We start from the raw sequence: 23,558 nt of genomic DNA, 5'->3' as shown, positions 1-23,558 counted from the left end.
GGGGTTCCAGCCAGGCCAAGAACTTCACAAATGCAGAGGAGAGCCAGAAGTAGACACCAGTATAGGGGTGGGGGTGTCTGCAGGGCTGCGGGGGTAAGGAGGTCCCAGGGAGAGCTTCCCACAGGAGGGTGGGAGCATAGAGATAGGGAAGATCTGGGGGACGGCCTTGGTCTCCATCCCCAGGGCGTCCTTGTCACAACAGCACTGTATATATAGGGATGAGGAAGAGTCTAATAGGCGCCCTGGGGCAGTGGGCGAACAGACTTGAGATATGAAGGTAGAACCAGTGACAGGATTTGTGACAAGAGGGTGAGGGGGTGGCACCTGTGTTGGGGAGCCCTTCTCACCACTCCCTCAGGGCTGATCTATAGGCTCTGGGGTCACCAACTAGGCCTAGGACCCTGTACCAAGAGACTTGGGGTCAACAAGGCCACCACACCTCTTATCAGGCCCATCCCTACAGGGCCTTGGAAAGACCTGCTGTATCTCAGACTGGGGCAGAAGCCCAGCTAGGCTGCAAGGGCCAGCCATAAGGCCAGAACAGCAAGCTATGGATCCGTAGATATCAGACAGCAAGAGGTAACTCCCATGGGCACAAACCAAGTCCAGAGAAGGGATGGGGCCAGGGCTGGGTGGGCTGGGCAGGCTGGGCGATTGGCTTGGGCAGTGAGGAGCCTGGGTGCGGGTCCAGGAGGTCTGCTTAAGAGCTCGTTCTGCACCAGAACCTTGAGTCCTACTGTAGAATGGCATGTTCTTCCAGGCTACTGGTCACTCTGGTCATTCAATGTGAAAAGGCATGAAAAGGCACTCACTTTGGCTGCACCTTCTCATTTTACGGACAAGGACACTGAGGCAGAGGGAGGCACATACCCGCCGCCTTGAGTGGCTCACTTGCAGTCCTTGCCTGGACCACCGGGTGATGGCACAGCTGGCCTATGGAAGCCAGCAAGGCACCTGAAGGAGGCCTTACTCTCAAGGCTATGCAGGTACAGGGCCCATCCTTCACTGTCCTTCTCAGAGCCTGTGCTCAACCACCCTGCCATCTAGACCTCGGGTCTCCTCTGCCTGCACCAAAGGTGGTGAGGAGCTCCGGTGGTACCGAGGGGCCTTGCCCTAGGGATCCTTGGTCTTCTCCAGCCATGTACCCTGGACAGGCAACCTGGAGAAAACAGAGCTGTGGCTTCCCCACCAAGTGCCTTGGGAAGGGTCCCAGCCCCAGGATGAGGCTGGGTGGAGCCGCCGGTCTCGCCTGCTATGGTGGTCCCAGGCGCCCTCTGGTGGCCACCCTTGGCTTGTCACTTCTTTGCTAGAGGTTGCTGGCCCCTCAGGGTTCATTGGGACAGTGGGAAGGCCTGTGCCAGACCCAGGGTGGAGGGAGCAGAAAGCGGGGAGCTATGTGGGTGATGTGGGTGTCTACCAACTCTGGGCTCATCTTCTTGACCTGTGAAATAGGCTAAGGTGTCTAGCCTTCCCAGTTAGGAAGGCCCACAAAAGGATTCCTTTCTTTCCATGGATGTCCCCGCTCCTGCAGAGTGGATCTCATCCTAATCTTGATAGAAGCTGGAGGCAAAAGAACAGACGCCTCTCTCAACCCCAACTTTATCTACTATTGGGGAAGTTCCCAGAATCCTTTGTGTTCCATACTGCATCCCATAGTGCTTGCCCCCAGGGCCCCCATTCTCCATCCCTGGTTCCCCATCCCAACTCTGCCCCCTCCTTCCCTCTGCTGAGACCGGGCCAGGTCACAGGGCAGATGCTAGGGGCTGGCTGAGGCTCTGGCATGCCTGCTGTTCTTGCCCCCCAGCTGAACTAATGTTCCCTGCTCCTCTTGGAGGCAAAGGATCAGGGTGGGTTCATTGCACCCCAGCCTGTCTCTTAGGGCAAAGGGGGTGCAATGAACCCACCCTGAATCATTATGCAATACAAACAGGGATGGAGATGCAGAGTGACCCCTGGGACTGGGAAGAGACCTGAGGGGCTACCCTGGAGGAGGCACCACAAAATCCAGATGTGGTGGGGGGTGGGGGCAGCTCTAACTTAGTAGGTCTGATGGCTTGGGGTTGGACCCAGTTCATCCAGGAGGTACTTGGCCATCAGGTACAGGTATCTTGTAGAAAACTGAGTAAGGAAGAGCAGGATGGGGCTGACTTGGCTGTATTCATGTGATCCTCCTTCTCAGGCCAGGGCCAGAGTCCTAAGCACAGCAAGTGCTGTGTGCCCAGCCCTGTGCTGGGTGCTGGCAAACCACAGGCTGTGGGGGCAGCAGCGGACAAACATGATAAAGTGGATGGAATAGGGCAAGGCTGGGAAAAAGCATGCCTTCCAGATTCATGGCCCCACACTCTGTGGCTGAGTACAAGGCCTCACTTTGTGGGGGCTCCTGGGCTTAGCATGCTGGGCAGAGGGCTCTGACTATCCGGTGTCCAGCACCATCCCAGGTCCAGAGATATACTGAGCACAGGACAGGCAAGACTTGTTCAGGACTGGCAGACCTCTGCTAGCAACCTGGATCTGGGAGTGGAGGTGGGTGTGGAGGGGGGTCCCACGGCGCCCCTGGTGGTGCTGGCCTTATGGGAAAGATTGTCCCTACGGACACTAAGCTGCTCATACTCTGAGTCCCTGGGTTTATAAATCCTGACCTGGTATGTACCCTGCACAGTGCCATGGGTGACACTGGGAAGGAGCATGAATAAGGGGTAACTGCTTTAAGTTACATTAAGAGTCTATCCTAAAGGATCAAACCCCATTGGGCTGGTTCTTTGTTTCTAAACGTCAGGAAATGGGAACCTGAATGATACACTCTGCATAAGTTAGAAACGGTGATTTATTTTAAGTATCCAATGTTTAGTTATTTAAAAATTAAAATGGAAGGCTAGGGATCCCAGGCTATCCACCCAAGGCGACACGTCAGAGAACTCGGGCTGAGTACCAAGGCGGCACAGGGGAGAAGGGTGCGGGAGGTAGGGGCCCAGATCGGGGCACCAGACATGGTCCCCGGCCAGCGTCCCCTCCCTTGTCCTCTAGGCAGCGGAGCAGCGCAGCGCGGGGACATCCCCCTGGCCCTGTCGTGTCCCTGCACTACCCGTAGGCGCACCGCCCCAGGAAAGTTCCCCGGTTCCGCCGCCCCTCTGGCCGTTGTAAAGTTTCCGTGGCTGCCCAGCTGTGGCTGCGAGGCACTCGGCGTCGCGCAGAGCCAACGCGGCTAAGCGCTGTGCGGGACGCTCGGGCCAGTCGGGCAGGGCCCCGAGGCCGCGCACAAAGGGACCAGCCCCTGCCAGTCGAGGGTCTCACGCACCGCAGCACGGGCGACATGCGGGTGGGGCGGAGCCGGGCTTGTGTCCCCACCCGGACCTCAACTCCCAGCCCAAGACCCCACCCCGACTCGGCCCCTGCCCAGCCTGCAGCCCCGATCTCGGCCCGCACCAAAGGCTCCAACCCCCTTACCCTCTGCGGGCCCCGCCCCCCGGCCCCAGCCTACCTGGAGCGCAGCGTGGGCAGCTCCGCAGCGCGGCCCCGGCCCCCAGGCGGGCGTCCCAGGGTCCCTGAGAGCGCGGGACGCGGTGCGGGTGGCTGTACGCGGGGCCTCGGCTTGGACCCGTGCAGGGCCTGGCCCTTCCGGGCCCGGCACGCAGCCCCAGGCTAGCCCTCCCGCCCTTTGCACGGCCGGTGCGCAAAAGCGGGCCCGGCTGGCGACGCGGTAGTCCGCCCCGCCCCATCGGACCGCAAATTTTCCCATTGGTCGAGAGACCCGGCTCGACCCGGCAACCGGCGTCGATTGGACAGGCTAGGGGAGACGCCGATTTGCCATTGGGCCACCGGGATGTCTGTCCCAGCTGACAACCGGCCCCCTTGTAGAGCGGCCAAGGCCAGGCACCTGCAGGTACCGCTGCCGCCGCGCCTCCGACCGCCTTGGAGGACGTCCACGAAACTTCCGGCCCCGAGTGAGAGCTGGCAGGCCCAGCGCCCCCTCCCCAGACTCCGGCTGGGTTTCCCTCATCACCATCCCCCAGTTTGCTGGTAATCTTCACCAGCACCTGCGGGACTCCTGGCGCTACGTACAGCATTCTCCTGTCCACATAAAATTGTATTTCTCACACAACCCGCGAGGAAGAGTTCTGCCGCCATCCTGGTTTACAGATGAGAGACTGAGGCTCAGAGATGTTCTCACTTGCTTTAGGTCACCGGGGCTCGAACCAGTTCATCACACACCTGAGCTTGGGGGCTCCCCCATCCTCATCGCTCCAGGGTTCCCACAGCAAAAGCTTTGGCTCAGCGAGGCAGTGGTGGGTGAGGGCCTGCAGTGCTTACCAGGGCAGGAAGGGACCCCTCGGTGGACCAGGGATTTTCCTCCCCCACCAGGCCTGAATCTGCAGACACCTTGGGCTCAGCCCATCCTGCAAGGCCCCATAGGACCGCCTTCCCTCATCTCTCTCATTCCATCGCCACAGATCTGGGCCTGGGGAGGAGGAATTTGTGCCTTTATCACCCCCATCTTTGTGCTGTCCCATTTCTCCCCCCCAACCCCCGGTCCCAGAGGAACACTGGGGTTCGGTCACCCAGATTGAGTTTAGCAAAGGCTGCATTTTCTTGCCAGGTGGAGAGCAGTCACCTGGTCCCTGCAATGACACAGGGCCCACACGTGACCATGAATGCGACAATAACCCTAAGCCAGCTTCACTTAACTTTGTGGTATGAGATACACTAGTGGGATGCTGCCCACTGGGGCTTGTTTCAGAGGGTTCCTGAAATGGCCCTTTGACCAGTGACCCTGGCTTATTCTTGATTCTAAGCCTTTTCTGCCTGGTTGCACCTGGAGATGACCAGATCCTTAGCTCACCATTTTCCCCACAGCCACCCAGGGAGCCACACTGCCCACAACGGTGCTGATAGGGGGACCAGATACTCATGTCTTATCCATCCCTGTCAGGGAGCAGGAATGTTCATCCAATAGTTTCTTGCTCAGAACAAAGAAAGGGAAATGACTTGGGGCCAGGACTCACCACTGGTACCATAATTGGGTCCCCAAGTGCCCTGTCACGCATGGCAAATTGATCCCAGCAGCCTTTCAGAGCCACCATCAATCAACTGGAGTTGGCACTTGAGGTGATAGCCATTTGGCATCCTGGCACAGGGATGTTACTCAAAACTCTGGGCTGGCAGAATGAAGTGTCCCTCTCTAGAGCACAAAGGCCCCCTTGGGTAAGATAGCTCTTGTCCCATGGAGTCACACCGTCAGTGACATTTTGTGCCAGCTGCCACTTGGGCTGAGAGTTCTCTTTCCTACATTTAGGAGAGGATTTAATTAGCCCAATGATCGTTATGGATCTTTCCAAGGGACTTGGGCCCTGGTCCTCCTGGAGCCCTTCCTCTTACAGTGACCTTGTGGTCTAGCACCACCCCTTCCCCCACAAACTTACTGATAATGGCAAGAGGGGCTGGACAGACCTCTGCTGAGATTGTGCACCCAAATCAGCCCAAATAAGGACTGTTTCACCCCTCTTCTAATTCCTGGCAGGGTTCCAGAGACCTGTTTGCCCCTGAGCTGGATCACTGACTATATACAGAGGATCAGGGTGGGCAGCAACAGTTCCAAGATGACTTAGGGCTACTGCCTGGCAGTGGCCCCGTCATGACCCAGGCTGCAGGTGTGGGTCAGAAAGTCAGAGAGCAGGAGAAATGGTCTCTCCCACTCATCCACTGCCACAGGGACCAGTACCCAGTCTCCCCCTCTCTCTAACTCTCTCTACCTGGCCATTGGCCAGCTTTTGTAGGGACATCCTTGTAGGGAACATGAGAAAAGCTGCAGGGATAAAAAGGTTTCAGCTTGACATCAGGAAGAACTTTACAACAGTTCTAGATGTTCACCAAAAGTGTGGTCCCATAGGCTGTCTAGGGATGCGTGTGATTAGAAGTGGGATGGCAGCCTCTTACAGCCCTGAGATCCACCTTGCCCCATCTCATTTGTCTTGCCTGCTCCCTAGCACCCAATGTCATCCAGACTGGAACAAGCGGTGACGGAAAACATCAATGTCTGCTCTGGCTCCATCTAGATAGAAGAGTGTTGCTGGTGGTGAGACTGGACCAGGTCCATATGCTGCTCTCTGTGGTGGAGTGGGATTTTAACCTCTGTCTAACCCACGCATGACTGCATTCCCCTTTGCAGGCAATGGAAAAGCACTGTTAATGAGAGCCTAGCCATTCTGTGTCTCACTTCTTTGAGGCGTGTGGCCCAGTGGTTTGGTGCACACCACACTGCAGCTGCTGCTCCATACCACAGGGCATGGTCACTTGCCTCCGAGCCTCAGGTCCTGCTTATTCAACACCACCACCTCTTGGCTGGATTGTATGGTCCAACTGACCAGAGGGGAATCACTGGCACCAGCCCAGCACACTTCTGTTGCAGGAGGGAAGACTGTGTGTGTCTTGCTGGGTCTGCTGACTGCTGGCCATGAGTACTCAGGCATCTGGAGTCCTTGGTTTCCATACCTGCAAAGGCTTCTTTTGGGTTCCAGGAGGAACATAGATGAGATAGCAAAAGAGTGGAGTGCAATGGGCCTTGGGGGCATTATGCAAGTTTGGGTTTGACTACTGCCTTTGTTGATTACCAGCCAGTTTTCTGGGCTCCAGTTTTCCACAGGGCATAAGTGCTCTGAGTCAGGATCAGGGTACCTAGGTCTTTAATGCAGGGCCCTGGAGCTAATACAACTATTTGCCATCTTTTTGACTTCAAGCAAGCAACGTAATTCCTGAGTCCTGGTGACTGCATCTGTAAAATGGATGAATGAGAGCTGTGTACTGGAACACTGGGTTTGGATAAGTGCTTAGCACATTGTTATTAACCTTAATCTATTAACTGTCATTCTTGTCATAGTGTGCTGAGCGCCCACTTTGTAGCAAGCCCTGAGTCTTTGACTTTCCACTTTCCCGGCACTCAGGCCCCAAACAGTGGGGGCAGGGAGCCCAGAAAATGCCTCTGTCCTGGTGGGAGTGCCCCAGTCAGTGCCCTTTCCCTGCCTCTTGCTCACTTGCTCATCTAATACAGATCAGGTTGGCCCAGGCTTTTATCCTTGGGGCCTGGACTTGCAGAATAACAGCTTTGAGGTGGGCTCAAAGGCTACAGTGGCTGGATGAGGCTGGAGTGCCTGGTCTAAGGTTTGTCCTGAGAATGGCGGAGATGTTGTTAGGGGGTCAGGGTTGAAGAGGAGAGGATCTTCAGGTCCAGAGGCCTGGATTGGATGGACCAAGGTACGGTGGGGTCAGAGTAGGGGACTAGGACGCAGCCTGAGGGGCGGATCCGGAAGTGAGCATTTCCTTAGCGCATCAGCGAAGGTTGCCGGTGGGCAGCTGACCGATAAGCGCCTGGAATTCAGGCCGCGGCCCTGACCGGTCCTCGAGGGAATGAAGTTGGAGGCGTATGCTAGCGGCTGCGACCTCCCGGGAGGGGGTGCAGAGGAGGATATAAAGGCCACGGGGGTCACGAGGAGCTCAGACACCAGCGCAGCCTAGAGATTAGGCGCAGCCTCGGGGGCGGGGAGTTGGAAGGGCTGTAGCCGCCCCGCCTCTGAGCGACAGCTCACGTAGCCAACCGTGCCCTGGGTTGCCGCGTGTCGCGTGGTCCCTCGCCGCGCAGCCCAATCGCGAGCGCGCAGGCGGCAGCAGGGGCGGGGCCTAGGCAGAAGCGGAGGCGCGCCGGCGCGGCACCTGGAAGTCGGCGACGGCGGCGGCCGCGAAGGTGAGTGTGTGGGTGGCGGTCGCGGCGGAGCCCGCGCGGGCTCCGAGGCGTGGGTCTCCTGAGGCGCACGTGGGGAGGGACGGGGCCGCAGCTCTGCGTCCCGCCTCAATTTCCCCTTCTCGAGGCGAGAAATGGAAATCAAGCGTCCGGGTCCAGGGAGACCAAACCGATCCCGGGCGACGAAGGGCCCTTGGTGGTACTAGAAGGCGTTTCCAGTGATCTCCGCCCGGGCTAGATGTTGCGAGGTGGCTGCAAGGTGGGTGGGTCAAGGCGTTGGTCAGTTTTGGAGCCCTGAGTCACGCTGCTGCCTCTCAGCATCCTGCGGGGACAACGGGGTGACAGATGTTGTCTATCCGAGTAGGCAGCAAGTGATAGATCATCTCTGCGCTGGACACGGCCTTCCTAGGGTGGCTCAGGTAGTCGGACCCTTCCCCCAGGGTATCAGGGGTGGGGGCTGTGCAGGGCTGCACCCAGGGCAAGGCCTGGCTCCTTTGCTGGCCTTTTGAGACTCCTTCCCCCAACCCCGGCACCTTCCTGCTTCCTCCTGGCTTCTTTCTGGGACACAGTTAGAGGGAACCTTCTGCCCTTGGACCTGAGCCTCAAGTGCCCTTCCTCCAGCAGATATGTCATATGTTCGTCACAGTCCTGGCGTGTTGTCTGCTCTGGACCTGCTGACCACTGTTTTGCTGCTACTGTTTAGGCTCAGAGCCATCTTCCTTGAGGCAGACGGAAGTGGTAGCTATAAGGGACGCCTCCAGCTGGTAGTGCTTTTGAGTTGCTTTCTCACACTTGCTGGATGATCCTCTGGGGAGCCTTTTGGGCAAGTGTTCATTGGCCAAACACTGTTCACAGCAAAGACTCAGGCTGAGAGGCAAATGGTGTTCCCAGATCATTCAGAGCCAGGGCTGACTCCCAGTGCCTCTGCTCTTGGATCTCTTTCCCAGGAGACTTCCTGCATCAGATGACCTGTCAGGTGGGGTGGGGGCAGCTGGAGAGGATAGTTATGTTATGTTGGCTGGTGGACACAAGAGAGCCTCTGTGGCCTCTCAGACCAGGCTACTGCTTGCTCCAGCATGTGGTAATGACAGCCCTTCCCTGAACAAAGGCAAGAGGCCATCCACTCTGCCTGGCTGTGCAGCCCCTGAGCTGTTATTATTGCCTCATACTTCCTTTGTGTCTCCATTTGAGGGCTGTCATTTTGGTCATGTTTCCCCAAGGATGTAATAGTGTGCTGTGTTCTCAGACCTGGCCTCCACACTAGAGTGGAGAGCTCTCTGAAGGCACTGTGGCTGCTGCTGCTGCTGCTGAGGACATCCATGGAGAGACAAGGGTCCCCAGAGCTTGTCTGGAGAGAAACAGTCCAGGGCAGGGAGGCGGGGAGCCTTCTTGAAGTGGGGCCACACTGTTACTGACACTCCTGATGTGCGAGAACAGGATCTATCCTTTGCTAACATGTTAGTTGGTGTGTGAGGGCAGCACTGCAGAGCTTTCTGTTTGTTGGTCTGTACCAGAGGGTTTGATGATGGGCTCCGTGAAAACAATGTCTTCCCAGAACCACTGAGCAGCCCTTTCAAGTTATCAAGTTTCTATTTAGATTGCAAAAGTAGTGTATGCATGCTTAAAAGTAAAAACAGCCAGCCCCTATCTCCTGGTGGCTGCTGCTACTTGGGGTGTCTGTTGAAGTCTTCAGGACTATGCTAACTTTAAGTGCTTGTTTTCATCCTCTTTTGAGGGATTAGTGGGGAAGGTGGCTCCTTCCTCCGTTATTAATCATATTGGCTACAGGGGCCACTATGAGGCTGGGCTGGCTTGTAGGGAAGACAAGTGTTCTTGCCAGGAGAGGCCGAGGTACTGGGGCCACTTTGTGACTGGAACTTTCCTTAATGCTCACCGTGTCCCTCCTTTGTATTGCTCCCTTGAACTGTGAAGGGAGCACTTAGTGTGAGGCTGAATTAGTGCTCCTAAAAAATCTCGAAGATCTTAGGAAGAGTATCACCGTAGAAAATTTGTAATGGTGAAATACCATTTAACAGCCAAAATGACAAAGCATAGATTCAGAAGTCCTCAGTCACTAATCAGGGAGGAAGGTGGAGCATTGCAGTGGGCTGGCTGCTTAGAATATTTGCAGACGTCAAGGCTTTCTCAGCCAAGGCCCAGGAACAGCGACACTGTGTTCCCATGTGTGTTTACCTCCTCTGCTGGCAGCTGCTGGGAGGATTTCAGGCGTCATGTGAAAAGAGCAGTTTATGCTTACCACCTCCACCCTTGGGAGCTGTCACAGGGTGGGGATGAGGAACCTGGCCTCACAGCCCTCCTGTGTGAAGCCTGAGAGACCCTATCCCCTGCATGGCCCCTCAATACCAGATGGACAGGTGGTTAGCCTTAATGTATTCCTAAATGTGTGAAGTGCTTGGTATAATGAAATGGAGCCTGACTCTAGGGCTCAATTAACCTCTGTCCAGAGTCTTAGCACTTGCAGCCAGGTAGGACACTGATTCGATGTGAACCGGGAGCCTCACTTTCCTGAGTTTCTCTGCTCCCTCTACTCTGCGTCATGGTAAAAATATTCCTCATTCACTGGCATGCATCCCTGCCATTCATTGCTGCATTCTGACGTGGCATCTTCTCACTGATCAGATGCCCTTTTTGCCTTTTCAGTTGACAAAGAGAAGTGCCCCTGCCAAGGACGCAGGTCCGCTTCAGCCCTCCACCCCAGGGGTTAGGCGTGGACTTGATCAGATGTGGCTTTGCTCTTGCCTCAGGTGGGTGATGTCATTGTGGAGAACTCACAACAGCCCAGCAGTTCCTGGTCCTGTTTTGAGGTGTTTTGAGCCAGTGCTGAGTCCATTGTTGTCTCGTCTCCCATGAATAGTCTCTTCTGGTTTTTTCTGCTTTATCTCTCCCTGCCCAGAGGAATGTCATGAAGCCAGTGGAGAAGGAAGGCTGAGTCTGTCCACTTGCTTCTTATGGGCAGCTTTTGGGGGTAGATAATCCATTTTTTTCCTTCATGTCGAACATGCCTACGTTGTGTCTAGTTCCATGGATGGTACAGTGAGCCCAGCCTCTCAATTACCATCTATATCAGGGCATGGAAACCATCGCCAGCACCCACATGTCTCCTTCGTATCCCTTTTTGTCCCCTAGACCAGGTGGCTCTGCCCTGACTTCTGGTCCTGTGAATGACTCTTGCTCGTTTCAGGCCTCTGTGCAAGCACTGAGCAAGGTGGTCTCTCCTGGGTGGGGCCTCTCATTCCACCTCTCACTACTCTGGTAGCGTGGATGCCACCGTGGACCGTCATGGGGTGGTTTTCAGTTCTGGACTTCCTTGGCTATGTTGCTTCATGGACAGCACCTGGTTTGGCCAGCAGGGGTGGGGCATGGCACACTTGGTCAGAGTTTTAGAAGATTCTGTGAATAGCCAAAAGGAGACGTGCCCTCCAGATACCAGAGTATGTGCTGAAGCTGACACCTGGTTACACATGCAGGGCCCTGAGGGGCCATGTGACTGGATGTCTGGGTGTGGAGAGGTTGGGAAGACTGCACACCCTGGAGGTGGGGAAGCACGGGGGTCCATACCTCACACCACTCACCCAGGCAGACCCCGGGCAAATCTGAGTACTAATTAGTCCAAAATGCAACTGTACAGGGAAGTCAAGACAAAGAGGCTCTTACTTTGGGACAGGGAGGGCAACTGATGTATAGGAAAGATGGGAAAATTGGCTGTAAAATAACAGACTTTCTGTTAGGCGGCACCTCAGGCAAGGCTGTAATGCAGGGGAGGGACTGGGAAAAATATTTGAGGCTCCACATATGGAGCAGACAGGGCATGCCTGCCACACTGCAGTCAACCACACTACAGGTCATTGTGACGAAGGCCCAGGATTCAGTACCCAAATTGGTGATTTGTGGGCATGGGCCTCCTGGGGGCAATAAGATATGCAACTACTGGGGGATGCCAAAGAAACTGTGGTGAGAGCATTTCTTGCCACCACAGAAGAGTGAACCATGGGAGGTTCCCCACCAATTGGAGTTGTGGGTAGAGGCCCTCTTGAATGGCAGGTGGTACCTGCACTGGATATTTGGAGGGAGTTGGGTCAGGTGTGCTCATCTGAGAGCCTCAGCCTCTGACTGAGCCATTATGCTTCCTGGGTCACTATCTTAGGAGGGTCCTTGGCTGTTTACAGAGCATGTGTATGGGAGGCCATCCCCCATGAACACTGGGCAGCAGTGAGCGGGCTGGAGTCACTGCCCCTTGGAGAGGTTGAACTTGCACAGTAAGTTAGTGGGAAGACAGGGGCAGTGAGATCCTGTGTGTGTGTGTGTGATAACCCTGCAGCACACACCCACCCGTACTTTGAAAGATCTGGAAGCCCGCAGGTGACGAGATGGGGCTTTGCCGGCTGTGTGCAGTTGGAACTTTCCAGATGACAGTGTGCTCTTGGGTGACCTGGGAGTGGGAACCACAACCACATACCCCGCTGGCCCCCAGGAGCTGCTGGTTGTGGCAGCAGGAGGTGTGGAGCCTTGAGCTTGGGCATGGAGAGGCTGAACTGGGTGCGTGGATGAGCTGGTAGTGGATGTGAGAGGATGGGGTGGGCTGGAAGGAAGGGGAGGGGAGAGGCTTTTGATGCAAATGCTGGAGGAGGTGGTATTGGTAGGCACAGGATGGGTGGCAGCAGTCGTGTGTGATGCCATTAGCCTCTGGGCAGGGCGAGGTGGGCCTCAGCTGGGTGGGATCTGGAGATGGGCTTAGACCACCCCTAGCAGTGCTGAGCTCTGCCAGTCTCCCTGGCAGGTCCTTTTCTTATCTGGGCTGGCAGTGAAAATGAGGCCATATCAGTGGCCTTCAGGGCCCTTTTGCCTCCTCTCCAAGTGGCCTCCAAGAGGTCACTGGCTTGACCTGACTCTCATCCACCTGTCTCTGCACTGGGTGTCAGGGGCCAGGGAAGCATATCCTTACTGTTGATCAGTAGGCTGTGGATTGGTCCATTGGAGTGCCAGGCCTTGTGGCCCTTTCTTGAGCCACTGCAGTCATTGCCGTATCACTTGGCATGAGGCCCTGACCTGTCTCTGGTCAAGCCTATCTATGTCATTTTCTTGTTGTGTTCTTGTTAGATGTTGCATGGAGTGAGGTTTAAAGCTTGACTTGCTGAAGAGCCTGATCTTCATGACAGAGGTGGTTTACCTGGCTCCCCTTGGCTGTTGGGAACAGCCCTGTTGGTCCTCTGGGAGGCAGGGAGGAGGGAGGAGTCCTTCGCTGGAGCGGGTGATTCAGAGGCAGTGGGTGAGCAGGTAGAGTGCAGCACACTTGGAGAACTCTTGAAAGCATTATCAGCAGATGGGCCGTGAGTGCCTGGAAAGCTTCTGTGCTTCGCAGCCAGTGCCATGCACTAAGAACAACTGGTGCCAAATTCGTGACCTGTTCTTCCTATTTTGCAGAATTACTAGGTGGTTAGACCAGAGGAAAGCCAGACTCTCCTAGCTGTGATCTGGGAAGACTTCCACTGGCTTTCTTAGAGAGTACGGGAAGCCCTTGGCTTTAGTGTGAAGAGGGCCCTTTCCTTTTGCTTCACACTTCGCAGGGCCTTCTGCTCAGGGCTCAGGTGTGACCAGGGACTCCAGGGGTGTGTGGGAAGCAATGGCCTTTGCTGCACACATGGATCTGCCTAGGCTGCAGGTGGGAGGACCTGGCAGAGGTGCTTATTCAGGCTGGTGGAGGCCACCCCAGAGGACACAGTGCTTTCTTGGCTATTTCTAGACAGGCCAATGTCACAGCAGGAGCCATAGGCTGAGTGACTGATGAGCAGCAGCAAGTGGATAGGTGTGAATTTTGGGTGCACTGGTCTCATCTGTGCATGTGCAGCCTTGTGTACCTGCTCAGCCTGAATTACAGTCCCTGGGCTGGGGACCTTTGTCGTGGTCTCAGTCTGCACTGGACACTGTTGGAGAGAATGCGCTTCCAGAGCTGCCGCCTTCCTGTTCTCAGCAGGACTTTATGCAGCTCCCTATTCAGTTTGAGAAAAGTCCTGGGTAGTTTGTTAAAGCAGAGCTGTCACTTAGCCAAGGTACAGAGGTCAGTGTTTTATGTGAAGTCTTGGTGGTTGTCATGTACAGCTAGGGAAGTCCATGTGAGCTGTGGAACACGGCGTCGAGAGGTAGCCACAGTGAGGACACGCCAAGGGCACAGGCACTGCTGATGCCAGCCTCTTCCACAACGGGGCCAGCCCCTGATTCTCTGTACAGAACAGCCCAGCCCAGGCCACAGTGAGCACCCCTTCAGGCCTCACAATGAGCATGGAAGGACATGCTCCCACGGCAGTGAGAAAGACAGCACCTTTCCATGTCCACCTCTGGGTCATGCTGCGCTGGTGTCTCAGGCACTTGTTAGGATATTTGGTTACTTAACAGTCTCCACTCTCTAACCCTGCATGTGGTCCCTCCCGATTGCTGCCCACAAGGTTTCCTTTCCTTGGCCCCAAGTTACTCTCTAGAATCCTCCATGCCTAAGGGCTGGTTTAAGGCCTGCTGCACCCATGTGTGTGATGCAGTTGTAAGACAGTGCCCCCAGTGGGACCCCACATGGGCACAGTGACTTTCCACTGTGGCTGGGATGGAGCTGGCTACCCCATCACCACCTTTCCCAGGGGTTTCTCATGCCCTGAGGAGGCCACAGGGAGAACAGTGGGCCAGTGGGGCACCTGCAGGAGGCATGCTGGCCTCCCAGTGTTTCCATGATGAAGCTCGGTGGAGTGGCTTGTGGATGTGCCAAGGTGGTGCAGATGTACAGGTCCAGTGCTGGGGGCATCGTGGTCTCCTAGGAGGCTGCTTGGGAGCAAATGGGAGCTCAGGGAAGCCCACCTGACCCTAGTACCCCATACATGCCTGCTCCTTCACCCCAAGTGCAGCCAGTAAGCACTCCTCCAGTGAGCCTCCCACATGACCTCAGGCTGAGGATTGATGAGAGGGGATCACACCTGTAAAGTGCCTAGCATGGGAAGGTGCTCCCCAGGTGTCACCAGCTGTCCTCTCCCCTGCCCTGTGGCACCCAGGGCCCAGCCTCCTCCGGTTCAGTGTGTCACAGTCCAGAGAGCCAAGTTCTAGGGGCGAGGGGCCTCTTTTCTGTGCCCTAGGTTGCCTGGCTGTCATCTTGGATGCCAAAAGGCCAAGTGGGAGAAAGGAAGGAAAAGCAGAAGATGGGCCTGTGACAACTCACTGCGACTCACAGGCTTGGCTGAATGTGCACATTTCTATTGTGGCCTCTTTGGCCTGCTGGGGCAAGCAGTGCCCTGGACAAAGGTCATAGAAGTGGGGCGTGGCTTCTTGCAGTGTTCAGATGCCAACCTTAAGGCCTGGTGCAGTGAGTGGGACAACAAAGGCTGTGTCCAGAGCTTGCTCTCAGAGCCCTGAAAGTCGGCAGGGATGAGAAGGTAGCAGAATGAGCAGGGGTGTCAGGGAGGACTTTATCAGGCCCTGAAAAGAATGTCCGAACTTTGTGGTGGGCCTAGGTGGGGGCATGCTGGGAGAATGGCCCTTCACCCATGGGACCTGCCAGGAGTTTGCTGAAGGAGCACATTGGGCCTAGGCAGAGAAGGGTGCTGGGGCTGGGGTGGGTAGGAGGTAAAGCCAGGAGTGGGAGGGGCCAGTGGGCAGCGGGCCTGTCTTGAGTGGGGCGTGAGGGATTGGAGAGAAAGGCAGTTCCTGATGGTCCCCTGCCCAGGGGCTGGCTTTCCTCTGGTCCTTCCCTCCCAATGACTGCGTCTTCGTCGAGGCCGCAGCCCTGGACTCTGTGCCCACATCTCCGGCACCAGGTTGCCAGGAGACCATCGGTGGCCTTCCCTCACACCACAGAGCCCTCCTTACCACATCTTGAGGGCTGGTCTACCAGTCATCGGGGCCAACTAGGATGGCGGGATCCTGCAGCTAAATTAGGGGAGGATCTGTGTCTGGTCTGTGAGCATTAGTGGCCAGAGCTGCCCCTGGCCAGTGGTCTCACCAGCGGCCAGGCGTGTAGCTCAGGGAGGGATGTGGTAGGCCAAAGAAAACATGATTGCCTTCTCCTTTGACAGCCCAAAGTGGCACGTCCCTGGTGGGGCAGCACATTCCTGTGGAGCAGCCCTCAGAACAGTCCTTTGTCCTGGGGCGGGGGCGGGGGGGCTCTAGACTGATGGGATTTCAGCAGGGATGGGCTGGCAGGGCTCCTACCATTGACTGGCAGCCTGGTTTCCACAGTCACCACCAGTCAGGCTCTGCTAGAGTATTCTGGAGTCTTGAGAGAGACCAGCTCCTCTGGGGTAAGGGGGCCTGCGTCTTCTGTGCTAGACTATGGTCAAGTGGCAGGTGCTGGGAACCCCGTCAACTGTACCTGGCAGGTGGGACACAGCATGCTTCCTGTCTCTCTGCACTTTGTTCTGGATGGTTCTACTGACCCAGTTCATCAGCCGTGTCTAGTCTGCTGTTAAATCCACTGCTGAGATTTAATTTGTGGTTTCTATAGCTTTGTTTCTAACAGTTCTTTCTGCTGTTTTGTGGTCTTCCTGGTTTATTCTTGATCACTTCCTTTTCTCTGCAGATATTCTCAAGCTCCCTTTTCTGCAATTAGAACATGGTTGGTTTACAAGACGTGTGGGGATCTCTTTCTGCTGGTTTCTTGTTTATGGTGCTTTGTTTGGTTATGTAATTCTTTCTGACTGTGTACTGCTCTTTGTCCTAGAAATTATTTGTGAGACTTCTTGGAGGTCTAGGATGAACATGAGAAATTTGGTTTGCCAGGTGCCCAGGGGCACGACTGGTACGGCAGTCCCTCAAACCAAGTCTTGGCATGAGGGTTCCTGGATCCCTGGTGTAACCTTGGGTTTGCTCATGGGGTTTCTCAGGGACTCCCTCCATTTCTGGACTGTTCCTACAGCCCCTGGGTCTTCTGTCCCTCTCAACCCCCGAGGCCACCAGAGCCCAGTTTGCCCAGATGGTCAATACCCCAGGGCAGGAACGACCACTGATTCTGCTTTCTTTCCTCTCTGGATTCCTGTGTTCTCCAAGATGTTGGCTAAATCCGACATGACCTTGTAAACTCTTGGCTGCTTTTAAGATGTTTTCATATTCTTTCAAGCATTTTAAGTTATTTTTACCAGGAGCGTCCGCTCTACCAGCCTGCCCACCAGTATTGGAATCGTCAGGCACCCTTGAAACGATGGCCCCCAGTGGGCACTTCCAGCTCAGGCTGGTGGCCAGCAACCCATCTCACATGGCTGCACATCTCCTAGCACCTTGCACTTTTGCTAGTTGCCATGGCAACACCTCACCTGTATAACCACAGGCTTTACTGAGGTCATAGGTTGGTTCCATGCAGCAATCATCAATGCCCATGCCTGCCGCAGCTGAGGGAAACAGGGAGCTGAGTCTGTGGGAGCCAGTGGGGACAGTAGTCGAGTGAATCCTCCCACCCCCGCCAAACCAGTCAGCAAAGTGAGTAGAGTGGCAAGGAAGCCATGGCATTGTCCACGGGAAGGCCCTAGGAGCTTGGCAGCCTCTGCATGACTCTGAGCTTAGGTTGTGTCTGAGCTGCCAGCCTAGGGCTCTGACCCCTCTTTGGTTCTTCTGTGCTCTGTGGCTGCAACCCCTGCTGTCCACCTGGCTGCCCAAGGGGAACTGGCACAGCTTTGATAGCAGGGTCGGCGTGGTGGGAATGTTCCCTTCTGTGAGTTCTGAGACAGGAAAGCTTTCATTTCAGAGACCCAAGAACTGGGCACGATTGCACTGATGTCAGAGAGGAGCTCACACCGTCACTGTTCACCTGCCTGTCCCCACGGCCGATGGTGGGCCTCTCCCAGATCTGTGGTGTGTGGATAGCAGGGACCTGGGCCTGAGGCAGTGAGCTGGAACACTCCCTGGACCATGCCTGCTGCCCACTTGCCTATAGGGGGTACCGCGCAGGCGTCCTGATTAGCAGGCAGGCCCCCTCCCCTGTGTGGTCACTCTGAGGCCTAGGGCAGAGCAGCTATGGCTTGTGTTGAGGTCTGGAGCAAGGATGGGCTGGGTCTGGGAGTCTCGTCCCCCTCCCCCCGAGCTCCTGCCCCCAGTGAGGGTCCAACTCACAGACCTGCTTTACAGATGTGCTCCACTGGGCAAAGCCCATACCCTGCTCTAGCAGGCACTGTGCACTTAGCATCTTGGGACAGGCCCTGCATGAACCCTCTCCAAACCCTCAGTGGCCCAGGCAGGCTAGGGCCTTGGAGCTCAGTAGCCTCCTCTAGACACATATGCATACAGACATGTGCGTAAGTGTACACTTGCACACAAGTACACAAGCAGACATATTCATGCACTTACGGATGTTCACAGACCTTACAGCCTCACATGTATGCACATGCACTGAACACACCTTCCCCCCTTGCTCATCAGCTTCTTTCTTCTAGGGTCATCTTCTCAGCTCCCTTTAGTACCTGCACAGCCTCTTTCCTGCCCGTTTTCTGGCTGCGGGCACTGGTTCTGCACCGGAGCCATGTCCTTAGCTTCTCATACACATGCAGGACTAGAAACCCTCACAGTTACCTTGTCCAGGGTTGGTGGCCTTGGAACCTCATCTCAGTTCTCAATTTGTTTGCGGGAAAAGACCTGCTGGTCCCAGAGGCCCTGGGTGAGGGACTCGTTTGTGCAGGGGGTGGGGGGAGGTGTGCATTGAGTCCTCACTCATCAGCACCTGGGTTTGTGTCCATGTCACCAGCACCTGTGCTTTGCCCTGTGCTCCTTGCTGACAAGGGTGTACAGGGCCCTCTGGGTCCCCTGGCTGTGCCTGGGCTATTGTGGGCAGAGGGCATGTGCCAAGGGCCTTCTGTAGACATTGCTACAGAGTGTCCCCAGGCCAATTGGACATGATGTGGCCCTGCCTTGAGTGCCTAGGGGCCAGAATTGGTGCTGTTGCCAGGGGAAGCAATGGGCAGTCTGGGTGGGGGCCATGGAGGAAGCCACAGGGCCTCCTGGGCGAGCACGGGCTGGTTTGCCTGCCTGCTGCCCCAGCTGTGCTCATGTTCTTGCTCTTGCTGTTGCTTCCACCTCCAGCACCCACTTGCCACCCCCATGCAGTGTGTCCAGGGCCAGTGAGCACCATAGGTGGCAGGGCAGTCTAGGCAGAGCTGATGAGTGTGTATGTTTAGGGAGATGGTTGTGCGGTGCTGGTGAGTGTCACAGTGTTGGGCACATGGCTCTGGCATGCCCAGCGACAATCAGGGACATCTCAGAGGTGGTTCTGTTTGGGTCAGGGAGGATGGCATGGAAGGTGGTTCTCTTGTGTGCTGTTTACTCAACTCATTTTTTTCCTTTTCCTGCAGACCGTCTGACCCCATGTGAGCAAAGCCACCCTCAGGAACCCATGTGCATCATCTTCTTTAAGTTTGATCCTCACCCCGTTTCCAGAAATGCGTACAGGTAACCCCTTGCTCTGCATCTGCCACTGTCTGCTCAGCTTTGGGTGCCCCACAGTCCCCAGTACCCATGTAGGCACTGTGAGCAGCGAGGGAGCATGCTGCTCCCTGTGGGCTGGGGAGAGGGTGGCCACGGGACGAGCTGCAAAGGCCTGGCCCTGCCCTCTCAGATAATAGTCACTCAGTGTGGGGCGCTGGAGGGAATACTTCTTGGTGGTGGACTCTGAGTCAATGTCCAAAGATATACAAACATATTAAGACTCTAAAGGTGGGCAGGACAGAGGAGCAACGTGGGTCCAGGCAGGAGCACAGCCCTACAGGCTCTGTAAGGAGACCAGCAGGTAGCAGAATTGGGGTGACAGTGAGCGAGAGTCCCATTTGAACTGGTGGTTCATGCTGCCGATGAGGAGTCTGGGTGGCGGTGTCAAGGTGCGAGGAGGTGGGAAGTGGAAGACCTTCTTCTCCCCATGACTCTGAATGACACCCCTCCATTCCCCAGGTCACCCCAGCGGGAACCCATTGGCATTTATCCACGCAGAGAATGAGGCTGAGATGTAACCCACAACCAAAAATGACATTTGAAACTGCTTACTATGCAATTGCCTGGGACGTTTTCATCATTTTTAAATCTGTACCAGAAATGATGTGCACTATTTTAACTAGCTTTTTGGATTTAGGTCACCATGCAAAATCACAGACACAATGTTACCTAATGTCGTGGCTGAATTAACTCATTCCAGGCCAGGGAACAGAGGATGAAGAGTGTCCAGTGTTCTCTTCCTGCAGAGGAGTGGGTAGCAGGGCCAGACCAGGGTCTGGGAGCTGACCCGGAACATCCCCCAATAGGATGAGCTGTGTGAGTCAGGGTGCAGCCTCTGGACAGAATCCAGGCATAGTGATTTCAGCAGGGAAAGTGTAATATACTCACTATAATGGGATTGGCGTGCCCAGGGCAGAGCCCCATCCTTCACCTCCGGGCTGAGATCTAGACCTTGCTGGAGAGGCACAGCCATGGCACACTGGATAATAGAGAAATCTCTGGGGTGCTGCACTGGCAGAACTTGTTGGAAATCTTTCCTCAAGGGTGCTAGCAACTGTTGCAGGGAGGATGCTGGGGGGAAGGTGCTGGCCACTGGGTGCTGCTTACTACTGTGAGCTGTGGAAGCCACGTGTTTCACAGGAGACTGATGCCTGGGGAAGTCACGTGTGCCATAGGAACCTATAGAGAAAGCACTCAGGAGCCAGGAAAAGAAGGCTCTCCTCCTCCAGTGTCTCTTTGGCACCCTTTACTGACAAAACTTAGCATGGTACCAGCTGCAAAGTTCAGCTTCATTATCACATAACAGGCAATGAAGGGTGAATTTGGGGCTGAGATGCAATAATTGGATAACTGGCATGGTCCACCTCTTTGGCTACTGAGCTTTTATATGCAACTATCTGTACTCATTTGAACACCCATACAACAAAACAACTCTCTTTCCACTAAACAAGTGAAGAATTTCTCAAATGAAGATAGGCAGCCTGACAGTCACTAACTTGATCACTGCCTATATTTGTTACTCCCAGATTCAGCCATAGCCCCACTGAATATGCTGTTTCCTAAGGTTACCTCCAACCGCCTGCAAGTAAAATAAAAAGGGAAAGAAGGAGGGAGGAGGGTGAGCATGGATCTCTCTTTCTGTTGCTCAGAACCTGTACATCATTGCCAGGACCTGTCCTCCTAACAACTAACTTCTTGTGGATTGTGATTCAAGACAGCCTGAGCGTTTCTCTCGTATTTTTCAAAGCTCTAAGCCAAAGACTAAATATGCCGTCTCTGAGTGACTGACTGAATATACTCAGTGTTTTCTCGACTACGTGGAGGGCCAGAGGGGCTTCTGGTAACTGCTCTGTTCTAGCTCTGGGGGTGTTCAGGCAGTGAGAACGGGCAAGCTGCGGGCTCTCTGTATGTGCACTTCTGTATGTGTGTGATGCGAGCACAGGACAGGGAGAGCCAGGAGGCGACTGCCATGGGAGGGAAACCGCAGCAAGGCCAGTGAGAGGTTACGTGAGTTGAGCCCGGGCATGTCAGAGATTGAGGAGGGACTCTCAGTGAAGCAATGAAGGGGGAGCAGGCCCAGGGCCAGGGCCATTGGCATAGAGGGGAGGAGGCCCTTGCAGTCTAGGACTGCCAGGGCCTATCTGGGCCAGCCAGGCCTGCCTTCGCGCCCCTCACTTGGGCTCCTTCTTACCTTAGCCATCGCCGTCCTGGCCCGGGATATACCAGCCTCTGCCCGCTGCCCTGGCATCCACAGCTGTATCATCATCTTCCCTCCATGTAGCACTCCATGGGAGTGTCTTTTGTTTGTGTGTGTGTGATAAGGTATATATAACATAAAATTTTGCCATTCTAACCATTTGTTAAGTGTTTAGTTCCACAGCATTAAGTATATTCACATTGTTTTCCAGCCATCACTGCTGTCCATCTCCAGAACTCTTTTCATCTTCCCGAACTCAAATTCTGTCCCCATTTAATAATTATCCCCATTCCCCCTCCTCTTAGCCCCTGGCAACCATCATTCTCCTTTCTATGACCTTGACTACCCTGGGTACCTTATATAAGTGGAATCATACAATATTTATCCTTTTGTGACTGGCTTATTTCGACTTAGCACAACATCTTCAAGATTCATCCATGTTGTAGTATGTCAGAATTTCTTTCCTTTGAATAGAGAGACCACATTTACTTATCCATTCATCCATTAGTAAATACTTGGGTTGTGTCCATCTCTTGGCTGTTGTGAATAATGTTGTTATGAATATTAGTGTACAAGTATCTGACTGCTGCTTCCAATTCTTTTGGGTGTGTACCCAAAATAGAGTTGCTGGATTATATGGCAATTCTGTTTCTGACTTTTTGAGGAACTGCCAAATTGATTTCCTCACGTGTCTTTTGATGGCCCTGTCATAGGCTCCCCTCGCTGTATCAGCCCATGTCCCCTTTTGGATAGCAGAGAGTGTCATCATTGTACACCATCCAGACCAGGTCCTCTCCCCTCATCCAGATGGTCCCGGTGCCAGGGCTGGTGTCCACATGGACCCTGCTACCCAAAAATCTGGTCCATGCGGCCGGGACTGATGAGACCCCTGTGCTCCCTCCAGCACCCTCAATATTGACTATACAGTGGCCTCTTGCCCCTCAGGGTAACAGATGGTACCTGTTTTCATTCATATTTGTGGATTAAGCTTATCCCTGCAGTCAGTGTTGCTCCAGGTTAGATGATTGCAAAGAGGATTTTTCTAGTTGGACCTATGGCCATTATTACCTTGTATATAAATGTGATTCAAACAGGTCGCCTCTGCTTGCAGAAGAGACTTAAGACGTTCTCATTTTCGATGCCGTGGGCAGTGACCCTTGTGACTCTTTTCCAGATGCTGATCTTATGGGAATTTGTTTTCTAGCTTCCCAGGAGTTCTGTGGAAGGGGAAAGGTGAGCCTGTCCCCGTCACACCCTGCCCAGGACAGCCCAGTGATGTTCAGGGTTGGCCTGTCCTGCTGCTTTGCTGCCCTGCTGGTGGCAGGCATGGTTCCTGAAGCATCTCTCTCTCTCTTGGCTGTGTTTGAGCATCTTCTTGTTTCTTTCCCATAGAAGAAAGCATCAGCCACTCAGAGTGTGCATCTTGTGGTCTGTTTATGCCCAGACTCAGCAATCACTGTCTGGCTGGCCTGCAATATGGAGGGAGGGGAGCCAGCTCGGCACCTGCCCGGAGAGTGAATGTAAGCATGGTCTCTGTAGAGCAACTCCAAGCCTAGTACTGGGCCGGGCTGTCTTAGACCCCGCGTTCCGCACCCCCTACCCCTCTTATTGCCACTCTGCTGCCCTCCCTTTTGGAGGTACCCATCCCTTTAGGCGTAGCAGCCCCCCATGTCACATGCCACTGCTGCCTTCCCCCCAGGCACCACCCTGGCATGAACCCCCAGGTTCCCTCCAGCCTCCCCATCTGTCCTCTTGGTGCTGGGCTGGCCCTCGTGCAGGTGTGGTCTGCCTTCCAGATTGCATGTCAGCTGCCCACAGGTGGGCTCCTCAGATGTCATTCCCTCCTGGGGTCATCTCGGACACAGTGTGTCATGGCTTCTGCCCAGGGGTGTAATCCCCTGGGTGGTCCCAGCCTCTGCCCCCCATGCCTGTTGTTGCCTGATACTTGGAACCTCCATATTTTGGTGGCAGTTACCCAGTGTGAGTATAGTCTGGGTGCCTGTTGGTTTCGCTCTTGTTTTTAATTCTAGTATGACTGTCTGTGGTGCTCTGGCAAAGAGCCTAGTGGTTAAGAACTTCCTTTAGCAGCCTATGAGATGCTAACTTAGAAGTTCCATGCTGGCTGCAGCTTTGCTCCGGGGTCCCAGTGACCTTGCCATGCTCTGTAGAGGC

At 54.9% G+C, this 23,558-nt stretch overlaps 2 protein-coding genes across 12 annotated transcripts in view; one reads left to right on the top strand and one right to left on the bottom strand.

Annotated features, from left to right (window-relative positions):
• The window catches only part of ARVCF (ARVCF, delta catenin family member), a 54,103-nt gene extending 50,432 nt beyond the window's left edge, over nucleotides 1–3,671 (bottom strand). For 7 of the 8 annotated variants that reach the window (XM_011367183.2, XM_011367185.2, XM_011367186.2 and 4 more), the window contains exon 1: nucleotides 3,479–3,543. The gene's annotated coding sequence lies outside the window, so the exon portion shown is untranslated. Of the gene's footprint in view, nucleotides 1–3,478 lie in introns of all 8 variants that reach the window. The other variant, XM_011367180.2, reaches the window with a different exon arrangement.
• A 3,976-nt stretch (nucleotides 3,672–7,647) lies between these two features.
• The window catches only part of TANGO2 (transport and golgi organization 2 homolog), a 34,826-nt gene continuing 18,915 nt past the window's right edge, over nucleotides 7,648–23,558 (top strand). Inside the window, exons 1-2 of one of the 4 annotated variants that reach the window (XM_011367173.2) lie at nucleotides 7,648–7,732; nucleotides 19,057–19,153. In XM_011367173.2, the coding sequence (XP_011365475.1) occupies nucleotides 19,098–19,153 (56 nt within the window). In that variant the 5' untranslated portion in view covers nucleotides 7,648–7,732; nucleotides 19,057–19,097. Of the gene's footprint in view, nucleotides 7,733–7,817; nucleotides 7,989–10,390; nucleotides 10,495–19,056; nucleotides 19,154–22,735; nucleotides 22,907–23,558 lie in introns of those variants that run through there. The other 3 variants (XM_011367175.2, XM_011367174.2, XM_023534708.1) reach the window with 3 other exon arrangements.

Source organism: Pteropus vampyrus, unplaced genomic scaffold (assembly GCF_000151845.1).
Source record: "Pteropus vampyrus isolate Shadow unplaced genomic scaffold, Pvam_2.0 Scaffold130, whole genome shotgun sequence".
Lineage (NCBI taxonomy): Eukaryota > Metazoa > Chordata > Mammalia > Chiroptera > Pteropodidae > Pteropus > Pteropus vampyrus.
Note: the sequence above shows the minus strand (reverse complement) of the source record. Positions and strands in the feature narration are given on the sequence as shown.